At 64.0% G+C, this 13,135-nt stretch overlaps 2 protein-coding genes across 10 annotated transcripts in view; both read right to left on the reverse strand.

Moving 5' to 3' along the window:
- Nucleotides 1-257: 257 nt before the first annotated feature.
- On the reverse strand, nt 258-6,770 carry MAPK11 (mitogen-activated protein kinase 11). Of its 3 annotated transcripts, none has more exons than XM_060656034.3 (12): nt 6,386-6,769; nt 3,880-4,009; nt 3,742-3,800; nt 3,529-3,640; nt 3,423-3,452; nt 3,300-3,347; nt 3,095-3,209; nt 2,638-2,709; nt 2,364-2,443; nt 1,823-1,901; nt 1,561-1,734; nt 258-1,236 (listed from the first exon to the last, which is right to left on the reverse strand). In XM_060656034.3, the coding sequence occupies exons 1-12, from the start codon at nt 6,499-6,501 to the stop codon at nt 1,157-1,159; spliced, it is 1,095 nt and encodes a 364-aa protein (XP_060512017.1). In that variant the 5' UTR covers nt 6,502-6,769; the 3' UTR covers nt 258-1,156. The 3 variants fall into 3 exon arrangements, with proteins under 3 accessions (XP_060512017.1, XP_060512019.1, XP_060512018.1); XM_060656036.3 differs by lacking the exon at nt 6,386-6,769 and adding an exon at nt 6,186-6,300; XM_060656035.3 differs by lacking the exon at nt 3,423-3,452 and having other exon boundaries at nt 6,386-6,770.
- Nucleotides 6,771-11,261: 4,491 nt separating this feature from the next.
- The window catches only part of PLXNB2 (plexin B2), a 29,476-nt gene continuing 27,602 nt past the window's right edge, over nt 11,262-13,135 (reverse strand). For 6 of the 7 annotated variants that reach the window (XM_078449243.2, XM_078449247.2, XM_078449245.2 and 3 more), the window contains 4 exons: nt 12,845-12,909; nt 12,629-12,704; nt 12,192-12,266; nt 11,262-12,107 (listed from right to left, as the gene is read on the reverse strand). In XM_078449243.2, coding sequence (XP_078305369.2) covers nt 12,003-12,107; nt 12,192-12,266; nt 12,629-12,704; nt 12,845-12,909 — 321 coding nt within the window. In that variant the 3' untranslated portion in view covers nt 11,262-12,002. The remainder of the gene's footprint in view (nt 12,108-12,191; nt 12,267-12,628; nt 12,705-12,844; nt 12,910-13,135) is intronic. The other variant, XM_078449242.2, reaches the window with a different exon arrangement.

Here is a 13,135-nt window from a genome sequence, read left to right on the forward strand (position 1 = left end):
GTCACCACCTCCTGCATAGGGTGCCACCACCCCACAGAGAAGCCCCTCGACGGAGGACCCACACCCCCAACATGTTGAGCAGGTTCGTGTCCAGAGCTTACTAGATCAGCTCCATCCTGGAAGAAGGGAGGATGAGGGTCACCCACAGACCAGAACCCCCGGCTCTCAGTGGCAGGGCCAGGTGGACAGAGGTAGAGCGTGCAGAGCTCTGGGCCAAGGTCCGGAGCCTGAGTCCAAGTCTGCACTGGTGTGTGCCCCCTCCCCCCGCCCCCTCCAGGCTGGAGCCCCCTGTGCCAACGAGCTCTTCACACCTTAGAAGCACCTGCAGCAGCCCCCACAGCCAAGGAGAAAGCGCTGGCTTTTGTCCACTGGATGCCGCCACCCGCCTGAGCCCCTCGAACGGTACACACAGGATCTCGGCAGCAGCACCACCACCCCTGCACCCCTACAGCAGGCACTGAGGGAAGGGGAAGTGACAGTGCGGCCACCTCCGTTCAGGCTTCTTGCTGGTCATGGAAGCTGGCCCTCCCCTCAGGCAGCCACGGATTCACACGTGCCTGCACATGCCTTGACACGTAGGTACCAGGAGCACACGTTAGTGCACACGTGCCACACACAGCACGGGTGAACACACGGCTCCAGAATGACTTTCTGATTTGATACCTGGTGGCTGTCCCTACCCTGCCAGCCTCCAGGAAAGACCCCGCCCGGCTTTCAGACTCGGGGCTCCGCATTTTCCAGAGTAGCGCCGTACTTGGGGGCTGAGAAGCTCTGACAACTAAGACCCCCACTTCAGTCTCCAGGGGGCCCTCCAGAGACAGTCCTCTGGGACTCAGGAGATCTGGAGACAGACACACTCCCCAGAGGGACCCCTTATGGCATCCAGGTGAGGTCCTGAGGGAGACCCAGATTGCTGGGAGGAGGCAGGGGGAGCAAGGACGCTCTGCCTAGACTCCTGCCCCAGTGGCTTGCACACAGGCACACTTCTGTGCGTTCACATGCATACGAGGACTGCCCACAAGGAGCAGTGTGCAGGCGAGGGGTCCCAGGCTAGGGTCGGGCCTGCTGGCCACAGCGGTGCTGGGAGGCACTCCTCGTGGGAATCCGGCAGGCTGAGGGAATCCTGCAGTTCGAGTGGCCAGCCGGCACATTCCCCTCACTGCTCAATATCCAGGCTGCCAGGTGACTGCGGTGGCTCCGGGGGCTTGAAGCTGAGGACCTCCTGGTAGGTGAGCTCTGGGGAGCCAAGGAAAGGGTGAGCTCCTGCGGTCGCTGGTGGCTGGCCCGTCTCCCCTGCTACCCCAGCCCATCACCCTGAGGGCAGCCTCAGCTGCCCGCCCCCCCTTCCTTCCGGAGTCTGCCCTGTGCTGCCCGCCCCCCAGACCCCTGCTGGACACCCCTCACCCCATCTCTACCTGCCCCACCCTGGGGGGGGGGGGGCGGCGCTCTGGGAGGAACTAGAACACTTCCAGAAGGAAGCAGGCAACTCCTAGCCTCCGGGGGAATGAAGCCCTCAGGCCCTGGGCTCCACCTCTCCCACCCAGCCTTCCTCAAGCTCACCCTTCCACTCCTCCACGGTCCGCTCCTTGGCCTCAACGCTTTCATCATAGGGCTCAGCCTCGGGCTCATCGTCGGGGTCGTGGTACTGGCTGAAGTAGGCATGGGCCAGGGCCTCGGCCGCACTGACCCTCTGGTCACTGTCCAGCACCAGCATCCTTCCCAGGAGATCCACAGCTACAGAGTGGCCAGTGGAAGGGGGGTGGTCAGTTAGGCATCCAGGGCCAGACGTGGAGCCCAGCCCAGACCCAGGGCACATCCTCACCCAGGGGGTTGGCTCCACGGAAGATGCTCCTGAGGTCCTTCTGGGGCATGGGGGGCAGGGACTGGATGTATGTCCGGGCCTGGGGGCACAGAGGAAGGGCCTGAGGGGGCGGCTCACACCCTCCCTCCCCTGGCCCCAAGCCAGGCAGGCGCTTGCTGAGAGAAGCCCCCAGACTCATTCCCTCCAACAGGCCTGGACGAGAACATGCACAGACCAGAAGCATCTCCCACTTGGGGTTTAGCGGCTCGAGCACCCCACTTGGCTCTGGATGCCTGGAGCCCCGGGGCCTGGTGTCGCCCCACTGCTCTGGGCAAGGGCAATGTTGGTTAGTGCTGGGGTTGTGCCCTCGTTGTCCCTCATGCCCCAACGAATGTCTTCCCTGTTCACCTGTTTCTCCCTTAAGGGGTCAGGCACTGCCTCAGGCTCCGTTCCACTGTGACCCATGCTCCCCACAGGCTCCCTGGTCTACTCCCACAGAGCCCCTCCCTCCAGAGTACCTGAGGGCATGGTTAGCAGAGGGAGCCGGGAGCTGGTGACTCACGTGTTCCGATGATATTTTTGCTAGAACCTCAGGGCTGGGCGTGCCCACCACCTCCATGATTCGCTTCAGCTGGTCGATGTCTGCCTGGCTGAGGAAATGCCCACTGGCCAGGAGTAGACCCTTCCCAGCCCCCAGATCCCAGACCTTGGGACACTGCCCCAAACCTGCTCTCCTACAGCGGGAGGCAGAGGAGGCAAGACCAGCCAGAAAGGGCCAGTGCCACATCCCCTGACACCCACCCAGCAGAAAGGGACCCAGCCTGGGGCAAGGATACAGTCATTTCCTGGGAAGAGGGCCTTTCCCTGGAGCAGCTCAGCCATGATGCAGCCCACAGACCAGATGTCCACTGTTGGCGAAGGAGTCTCCATTAGTCTGCCCTCCCCAAGCCCCCCCTCAGAGAATCAGGGGGCTGTCCGGACAGTGCCAGCCTAGTGGCCTCTCCGTCACACCCGGGCCCAAAGACAGCAGCCCGCTTACTCCTCTAGACCCAACCCTGGGAGGGGGAGGAGTTAGCCCAAGACCTGCTGTGCTCAGTACCTCTAAGATCTGTTTTGGAACGATGGTCCCAAATCTTGCCTGTCCCCAAGGCTGGACACAAGCACTCCCCCCCCCCCCCCCACCGCAAGGTCCTTGGCCTTTGGCCCCATAAGCCCCCACCCTCCCCAGGCCCTGGCCTGCCTGCCCACCCTGGCCCAACACAACCCGTGTGCCCCCATATGGGCTGACATCACCTGTCTGGTTGTAGTGCATCCAGTTGAGCATGATCTCAGGTGCGCGGTACCAGCGGGTGGCCACATAGCCGGTCATCTCCTCATCAGCCTGGCGGGCTAGCCCAAAGTCCAGGATCTAGAGTGACCACCAGGCCTGTCAGTGCCTCCGGGCAGGCCCCCTCTGCCGGCCAGCAGGGTGACCGCCCCGCCCGCACGGCCAGCTCACCCTAAGCTCACAGTCCTCATTCACAGCCACGTTGCTGGGCTTCAGGTCCTGTGGGGCAGGCAGGGCGTGAGCGCAGGAGCAGGGCAGCGCCAGCCCCGACCCTCACCCGGTGGCCACACCTACCCGGTGGATGATCCCCGCGGAGTGGATGTACTGCAAGGGGGAGACGGGGCGAGCGTCAGGCTGTGGCCACCACATCCCACCCTGCGCCCACCCGCGTGGCACCCACCTTGAGCCCGCGCAGCAGCTGGTAAACCAGGAACTGGACGTGCTCGTCGCTCAGCGCCTGGCACTTGACGATGTTGTTCAGGTCGGCGCCCATCAGGGTGGTCACCAGGTACCTGGGAGGGGTCAGGGGTCAGCACAGCCCCGCCTCCCCCCCTCCCCCCCACCCCCGCCCCGTACAAGCTCCCGCCCAGCTGCCACGGTGGCTGCCCCTCACACTTCGCTGAAGTCCTCAATGGAGGTGGCCGGTGTGAACACATCCAGCAGCCCGATGACCTGGGAGGGGGGTGGGAGTCAGGCCTGCCCCGCCCGGGGAGCCCCGCCCCGCTGACCCGCCCCAGGGCTCTCTGCTCACGTTCTCGTGCTTCAGGTGTTTGAGCAGCCGCAGCTCGCGGTAGGTCCTCCGCGCGTGGATCAGCGACTGGAAGGGTCGCGACAGCTTCTTCACTGCCACCTTCTGGCGCAGCCTCGTGTCGTAGGCCGAGCTGCAAGGCGGGCAAGTGAGGCAGCGCTGGCGCAGAGGGGGGACCCAGCCGTGCGCCCCCAGGCCCTGCTCCTTTTGGGCCTAATCTCGCCCTCTGAGCGCACTTTTGCTCTTAGGACCCCTAGGGTGCCCTGCCTTCGGTGCAGCCAGCCCCTGACCGGCCTGGAAAGCCTCTCCTCTGAGCCTCCTCTGAGCCTCCTCTGGGCCGGATCGCACCCTCCAGTCCGCCCCTTCCCACCAGTATTCAGGCCCACAAGGTCCTGGCCTGCCCCCGCCTGGGAGTCCTAGAGCAGGACCCGGATCTTCTCCCCCAACTCAGCATGAGGCTGGGGGAGGGTCTCCAATGACCAGGCCTGGAAAACAACCACTGCAAATTGTTCTCCTGTTCCCCTGTGGGCCCATGCATGGGGGGGGGGGGCTCCCCAGGTGGTTCCAGAGCCACCTCCAAAGCCCCTGGACCCCCAACGCCTCTGAATATTCAAAATATGGACAAAAAACTGGCCAAAGGTGTTTACTGGATTATTATTTTTTAAGAATGAAAAAATGGACAACATGAAATGTTCAACAGAGGGTGGTATCTGGGCCCCCACTCCACTCGCCAGCTCCTCACCAGCCTCACCCACCTACTCTTCCTCAGCAGAGACAAAATGGTCACTGGCATCATCTCCAAATGCAAATAGTCTGTCACCCCCACCCTCTCAGAGTCCCACTGCCCCCAGCACTGGAGCCATGCTAACAGCCATGCCTTTACCAAGACTGGTCACTGATGCCCAGACCTTCCCTCTCTCCCAGTTTACCTCCACTCTCTAGGACCCTGCTTCCCCCAGGAATGAGTGTGCACAGGACAGGATACTCATGGGCCCAGGTGGTGGTGGAGGAGAGCCAGCCAGGTGCCTGGGGCACCCAGGCCCCTTCCCCCAGCCTGTCGCCTGCTGGGGAAGGTCCAAGTCACTTCTGGGGAGGCAAGCAGGGGAGTGGCTCCTCATGTGGGGCAGCGGACCTTTTCCCCCAGTGCTGTCTGCACAATCTGGTGACACAGAATTGGCACTAGGTCACCAGCTTCACCGTGGGAGCCCAGGAGAGGGCCGTCACCTGCACCGGGGCAACAGAGCAATGGGGAGAGACCCAGGCCTCGCTCAAGAAGGAGCTGGCCCCCCCTAGGGACCCCTGAAGGTGGCTCCAGTTGAGAGGTGAATCCAGCAAAGACTGGTTAGTGGCGGGGGCCACTAACGCATCATCCCTGACCCTCTTCCTGCCCTTGAGGTCTTAGAAATGAAGTCAGAGGCCAGAGGCTGGACCGGCTGAAATGGCCAGCCTGCGGATTCTGACAAGCTGGCGGATGACTGCAGATGGGAGGTGGGGGTGGGGGGTGCCGAGCCCTTACACCAGCCCTTACAGCACTGGGACTCTGGAGGGGTTCAGGAAGTGCCACTGGTAACCTTCTGTCAGAGCCAGGAGTAAAGCCCCATCCCGAGGGGCTCTGGCCTCCCCACCTAAGACCCCCTCAGTGGACGGCAGCCACCAGCTCAGGCCTTGGTAAGGACCCCACTGGGTTTGGGGGGGGCACCTCTCAACATCCACATCCACACTCAGCCTGAAGGTATTGTAACTGCACCCCCACCACCTGGAACCACCTCACCTTAAGCCCCACCCCCAGTCCCTCCACAGCCCCACACAGGTCTCAGCCAAACCCCCAACCCTGTCTCCCACTTCAAGTCTCTGTCCTCCGTCAGGGCCCCAGGGCTCAACTGTGGGGCTGTGGTCTGAGCTCTCTGGGTGGGGGCAAAAATGGAGCAGGGGTAGACCCCCACAAGCACTGCAGGGGGAATGGCAGGCTTCTCTGATCAGGCCTGAAACCCCATCCAGAGTCTGAGACCCTTTGGAAAACAGGGGAGGGGGCAGGACCCAGGGGAGTTTTGAAGCCGATGTAAGGGGAGGGGTCCTGCCCTCCCTCAAGTTGGGCTTTCTCTTTTGCAAACAAAACCACCCATCCTAGGAACGGGGCAGACCCCAGAGCTGCCCAACCCTTGACGGGGGAGGGGGTGGCACCCTGGACGCCTGTTCGCACATTTAGGGGCCCGGGAGACCCGCCCTTTGGCCGGCTGTGACGCCGCAGGATTTGGGCCCGGTGGGGGTGCTCCGGCTGGGACGGGGGGAGAACGACCCCTCTCCCTCACCCGGAGCGGCGTCCGGTAGGAAAGTTTCCTTCTTCCTGCCCCCGACCCCCCATTCATTCCCGCGATCGGTGAACGGCCCGGGGGCGGAGGCAGGGCGAGGCCCCTCCCCAAGCCAGGAACCTCGCCAAGGGAGGGGAGGGGGCGCGCACTCCGTCCCGCCCGCACCTCCCCGCCCTCCCCGCCCTCCCCGCCGCCCCTACCAGACCGAGCCGTAGGCGCCCGAGCCCACCGGGCGCAGCCCCTGCAGCCGCTGAGGCACCTCCCACACCGTCTTGTTGAGTTCCTGCCGGTAGAAGCCTGCGCGCGGGCCCGACATGTCCGAAGCGGCCGCCGCTCGGCCCGCGCCCCGCCCCGCGCCCCCGCCCCCGCCCCCGCCCCGCGCCGGAGCCCGAGCCCGAGCGGAGCGGACGGAGGGCGGCGGGAGGAGGCGGCGGCGGGCGCGGCGCGGGGCGGGGCCGGGGTGGGGGTGCGCGGGGACGGACGCGCGGCTTCCTGCCCCTGCCGGGCGGCGGCCGGCCGGAAGCCAGCCCTGCCCTCCCCTCCCGGGGTCGCGGCCGGGGCGCTTCTGCCTCCTGGGGTCCGCACTGGCCCCAGCGTCCTCCCGCGTTCGGCCCTCGGCCGCGCCCCGCCCCTGCCAGGCCGCCTCCGCTCCCCGCACCCTCCCCTGCCCGCACCGGTGCCGGCACCTCGGGTTCGCTCATCCCTCCTCTCCCCGCTCCTGCTCCGGGCCCTGCACGACACCCCCACCCCCCAGCCTGCTCCCTCAAGATCAAGCCGTGGGAGCGGTTTTTCCATCGATGTAGAAAATGCTACCTAATCACAACTGGACACTTGACTGGGTCCCCCTCTGGGGTGTGCAGATGGCGGCGCCCTGCATCCCGGGCCAGCCTGGCTTCCCTCTCCCTTGGAGGCCGTTCTCGGCTTGGCCGTGTGGTTCCTCCGCTGGGAACCTTCCGTGGTCCGAAGCCGGCCGCTGGGCGCCGTCCGGCCGCCCCTGGGGAGAAGTGTGGCTGCTGGGCGGGCCTGGGGAACCAGCTCTGTCAGGACCAGGGACAGCGGCAGCGCCAGGGGACCTCGGAGGCGCTGCACCCATCAAATGCTATCCCCAAGTGTGTCCTTTCTGGTTCCTGGTACCTTGCCTCCTTCTAAACGCACCCTCGGCTGTCACCTCTTCCAGGAAGCCCACCCTGACTTTCCTATGTACAGAGGAGCTCCTCTGGCGCGTAACCGCTGTTACGCCTCCGCGCTCAGCGCGTTCCCCGGTTTCCTCTCCTCTGGCCTGGAAGGATTATTTCAAGCAGGCTGCTGTAACTGACGGGTGGGGGGAGATGTTCCTCATTCCAGCAAGACGGCCTCCCGCGACTGTCTGTTGCTCTGCACCCGCGTAGTTACTTTCCATTTTGAAGTGATACTTGTTCGCAGACAGCATTGTCCCCAGGACAGACGCCTCCTGGCCCTCTATGTTGGGAGGGCAGTGGGTACTGTCTGGGCTGCAGCCTCCTGGAAAAGTGGGAAATCAGGCTCTGCGTGGCCTGAACCCCCACCTCTCAAAGACAAACTAAAACCTGAGTTTTTACGTGAAATCTCCTGATTTTTAAATATTGGCAACCAAATTAAAATAAGACATCTCAAGGCAGTGCCAGGCAAACGGACATAACTGCCCAGCGAATCGAAACCCTGGCGGGGGGTGGTGGCTGGGTGGGGGGCGCTGGGTGGCTCAGGGGGTTAAGCCTGGGACTTTGGCTCCGGTCATGATCTCAGGGTTTGTGAGTTCGAGCCCCCCTCCCCCCCCCCCCCCCCCCCCCCGCAGTCCTGCTTGCTGCTGCCTGCGCAGAGCCCGCTTGGGATCTTCTGTCCTCTCTCTCTCTCTGCCCCTCGCCCCCCAAAAATAAACATTAAAACCAAATAAAACAAAACAACTCTGGCGGGAGCCAAGAAACCACAAAGAGGGGCGCCTGGGTGGCTCAGTCGGTTAAGCGTCCGACTTCAGCTCAGGTCACGATCTCGCGGTCAGTGAGTTCGAGCCCCGCGTCAGGCTCTGGGCTGACAGCTCAGAGCCTGGAGCCTGCTTCCGATTCTGTGTCTCCCTCTCTCTGCCCCTTCCCAGCTCATGCTCTGTCTCTCTCTGTCTCAAAAATAAATAAACGTTAAAAAAAAAAATTAAAAAAAAAAAAGAAAAGAAACCACAGAGAAAGCGATCCGAGTCTCGCTCCGGCCAGCCTTGCGTGACTTCGGCCAAGTCCCGAGCCATCCCTGGCCTCAGTTTCCCCTCTGGGAGCCAGTGCTCGTCGGGCGGTGGTGGGGGGAGGAAACCGGTGTCGCCCCGCTCCGCCCCCCCCTCCAGAGTCCCCGCCTTCCCGGGGGGCGGAGGCGCGCCGAGCCCCGGGCTGCGGGGAGAGGAGGCGGCCTTTGTTAGCGCTAGGCGGGCGCGCCCCCCCTCCCCCCGCCCCCCAGACCCGCAACCAAAGCAGGTTCCCCGGGCGACAGGCTCCGCCCTTCTTCCGCGGCCCCGGGGGTGGAGTCGTGCCGCCCCTAGGGGAGCCTGCGCCCGGCCTCCCCCTACCTGCCCCAAATCCGGGCTGAGTGGTCGGAACTGACCAGAGCGGAGTGGACTACCCGGCCGGCTCAGTGAGTCAGGCAGAATGGAGACCCTCCCTCAGAATTCACCCCCGTCGGCCCACCTGGCCCCAGGCTGGCGGGTCCTGGCCAAGCTGCCTCCTGGGGAGGGTCCGGGAGAGAAACCAGGGAGTTTCCGGTGGTGGTTAGGGTGGGGAGAGGGCACAAAGCCGGACAGGTCAGGAAGTCCCCTGGAGAGAGACACCAGTGGAGCTGAGCCAAACTTTCAGACCGTCCTGCCTCCCCGGGACTGAGCTCGGCTTGAGGGACAAGAAAGGGGGAAGGTGGTCAGGGAGGAGGGTTGAGGCAGGCTGGGTGGGGCCACAGCAGGGATTTCATTTTTGCTCTCAGGGTGATGGGAAGCTGCGCTGGACATTTTCACAGCGTAATCCTGGCCACCAGGTCCGGAGGGTGAGAGAGGCCTGAGCCTAGAGAAGTCGGTGGTCATGGTGTGGAGAGCAGCGGGCAGCGGCAGGGGCAGCAGGTTGAGGATGGGGCGCAGATGGGGAGGCTACACCCAAGGGCCTCCTACCCAGATGGAAGCCCTGAGTCTCAGGACCCCCATCCCTGGTCTCCCTCCACCCTACACTCCAGTATCAAGATCCCACTCTCTCCATGTCCACTCTCCCCTCCACTGGCCACTTGCTGGCCTCCTGGCTGCACTTCTCCCTGTGGTCAGAATGAACTTCCTAAAAAGCTGATGTGGCTCTATCCTGGAGGCCTGGTGATTTAGGAGAGGGTCCTTCCTCGCCGTTAAGCAAGGAGGGTGTGGCCTTAGGCTGTTCCCTGCAACTTGGAAGGAAAGGTCACTGAAGTTGTGCGTGCATCCTCCCCCGCACCCCCCCCCCCCCCCCCCCCCCGCCCCAGCCACTACATCAGGAGGAAAATGGTGAAGTGGAAACAGGAAGGCGGGTCATCCCTCAGTTTGACACCATCCTGACAACTCAAGGCTGGCCTGCCCCCTGCCACCTTGCACCCCAACATCTATGCCTTCAACAGCCGCATGAAAGGACAGCCCCTGGACCTCTTCATACCCCATCTGTTGGACCTCCAGCCCTTCCTGTCTCTAACCTTCACAGAATGGGAAGGGGGTCCTCACACTGCAGACTGTAGTCTGTAGGGGGCAGTAGTGGCTTCTTAGGGGCAGTAGTGGCTTGTGGAGGTCCAGTCTGGAAGCCAGGCCTCCTTGCCCCGGGCACCCCCAGCCTAGCACTTCCAGAGTCTGTTCCACCTGCTTCTGAACAGCTAGATCTCAGGGAAGAGGAAACCTCGTGTGGGTCGTAACAGTGTCATTTAGGGCTCCCTGGGGTAGGGGGTGTCAGCGTTTGCCTAGTACCCTTCCCTGTAGGAGAGACCCACCCTCATTCCAAGTGCACAGGGAGCTCACGATCAAAGGCCTAGCCTACCCCCAGCCACCACGGTGCCCCAAGTGGAGGAGACGCAGTCTGGGGCTGCCCATCAACAACGTCCCCGCTGTCTGGGGACACAGCCACGTAGGCCGGGAAGCAGTTCGGACAAGATGGAACCCTGAGACACGTGAGCACCTGGGTCCAGCCAGATCTGAGGCGGGACCAGCAGCGCGCCCTCATTTTGGAGCCACCGAATCCCCTTTCGGCTGCGCGGTATTCCTGGAGCACCAGGGCTCCCTCGGGGCAGCCCGTCTATGCCATTTACTGCTGTGTTCCCAGGGCCCAGGACAGTGTGTACTGACCGCATGAAGCTGCTGCGTTACGCACACGCTTGTGTGCTGATGCTCCGGGGCGGTGCGTCTCATTGCTGCCGCCCTGCGTGCAACATGGGGGCCGGGAGCAACATGCTTCCTCCACCCCCAGAATCCTGGACCACCCCCTCCGTGAGGCATTGGCAGGGGGCACTACTCAGCCTTACTTTTGTCCCAGGTCATTCTGGGGCTGTTCTCGGGGCCAAGGAGCCGACCCTGGGGGACACAGGGCCCTCTCTCCCAGAGTCACCCAGTGTCTGGTGGGGTCTGCACACAGCAGTGACTTACTACCTGTATGCTGGCTGGACCCCCTCCTTAGAAAAGAGGATCATAGGTCCCTGACCTACCAGGGGCCCAGACAGTAGCCCCTGCCAGGCCCACGAGTGCCCCCCCCAGGCCCAAGCAGGCTCAGCCCAAGGAAGGCAGGCAGGGGCATCCTGGCCACCAGATGGCGCCTGATCCACACTCCCCTGCCTGGAACCAATCCTTCCAGGATCACTTACTGGCGGTGGCGCCCAGCCCCTTTCTGTGCCCCAGGCCGCATCTCTCAGCCCTGGGGCAGCGGGGAGGCCAGGGCCTGGACTCAGCTCAACTCTCCCCTGCCCCCCCCCCCCCACCAGAAAGCACATGCTGGCCTGAGGGGAGACCCTCGGGCCAGTGTCCACAGGAGGAATGGGAGTGGAGAAGCAGGGACTGCAAATCTGCTGCAGCCACAGGAGGAACCCAGCCACGCAGCAGAGTGAAAAAGACAGGTGTATTTGATTTACAATGAACAAGATTTACAAAAGGGGGTAGGGGTGAGGGTGGTCCCGGTGGAGCTGCTGCCAGACCCCTCCGACCTGGGCAGGGCCTCCGGCACGGCCCAGTCTTCTGGGTCCCCTCTGGCCACCTGGGCCTCGACGTCTGACGTCCAGCTTGACCTTTGAGGCGGGGCCCAGGGCACGGGGTCCACCCGGAGTGCCAGCGCCCCGCAGGGCAGGCCACGTGAGGTCAGGAAGGCTTCGTACCGTTGTTCTCCTCCAGTCCCGGCGGGGCAGACAGACACAGTCTGGGCGCGAGGCCCTGCGGGCCACAGGCAAGCAGACCCCACCCGAAGAGGCCAAACCCAGGAGTCTGAGGTGGCTGCTGGTGTTCAGACAGGGGGAGCTGAGGCCCCACTGCCCCCAGCGACCCGGCGCGGCGCCAGGGGCGTAAGGCACATTTGCGAATCGCGCGGGAGATGTGACACAGACAACACCTGATGCTGGTTCTGCGGGAGCTGGCGCTGGAGGGTGCACGGCACTATTGCTCAGGAGATAGATGCTACAGACGCGGAGGTGGGGGCTCCCCCGCTGCACCCACACGCGGATGCCCGGGGCTCTTCCCCTGCTGGTGAAGGGTAAGGGCCTTACCACTCGGCCTCGTTTCTCAGGGGCTGCCCGACGCCTGACACGGAGCATCACGCACCTGTGCCCAGAGTCAGTGGTGGCAGAGGCCAGAGGTCAGAGATCTGTGACTTTGTTCTCCAGCGCGGCCGCGATCTGCTGGAGGCGGAAAGCCAGCTGCATCTTCTGGGCGGCAGGGTCCTCCTCCAGGGCGTTGATGATCTGCAGGTGGGCCGCGTCAGACCACACGCCAGGGAAGGGGGCTGCCTGGGTGCTGGCCCCCACCCCTGGGAGGACACCCCTCACCTCGTCATAGTACTTCTGCGTGTACTGGTAGAGCTGGTGCAGGGCCACGAGGGTGTTCAGCGAGTCTGTGTGTGCCTGGGGGGTTGGGGGGGGGCGTCGGAGAGGGGCTGTGTGACCCCGCAGGTAGGAGGCTGTCCCCGGTGGAGGAAAGGGCTGACGTGTAGCACCCCAAGCACACACACACGTAGGAGGGTTACAGGTACGTGGGACGGCCACAGACAGACATACGCTCTCACCCACAGACACACAGCAGTCGGGCCAGGTCAGCACGGCTCGCAAACCCCTTTCCTCGGGGGCACGCCTGGCCCCACCCCGCTTCTCCCTCCTGCAAGTGCAGTCTCCAGCGCCACTCAGCAGGGGGCTTTGGGGGAGGGGTGGGGTGCTCGGCCTGGATACGGTCAGTGGGCGCACACACACCCTGCATCACCGTCTCTTACCCGAGAAATCTCCGCCAAGTGCGTGTTCATGTCCTGGTCGCTGACCTGCACCATCTGCCTGACCCCCTTGTAGTAACTGCGGGAGAGCGGGCGTATGGTCGGGGAAGGGGTGGGGCAGCGGGTCCCAGTCACAGGCCGGAACCACCCCCAGGGGCCCCACTGGGTGGGGTCAAGGGTGGGTGCCCAGGGTCTAGCTGGGGGGACGGGAGCACTCACTCCTCCACCATCTTCTTGTAGGTGGAGATCTCCTTGGCGTAGAGGAGCTTGTTGCTGGGAGAGTCCTGTGGGGGGTCGGAGCCAAGAGATGCCTGAGTCGTGACAGAGCCGAGCTCGCACCCACCCAGGACACCCACGGAACAGAGAACCGGAGGTGTGGTGTGTGGGGGACAGAGGCCCAGCAGGGGAGGAGCGTCCAGTGCTTTGGGTACCCACGTGAGGGGAAGGCAGGGAGGGCCCAGGCTCTGCCCCAGCAGCCCCCCGCCCCTCCAGGGCAGCGCGGGGGCGCAG

The sequence above is a fragment of the Panthera onca genome, chromosome B4 (genome assembly GCF_046562875.1).
Source record: "Panthera onca isolate mPanOnc1 chromosome B4, mPanOnc1 haplotype 2, whole genome shotgun sequence".
Classification (NCBI taxonomy): domain Eukaryota; kingdom Metazoa; phylum Chordata; class Mammalia; order Carnivora; family Felidae; genus Panthera; species Panthera onca.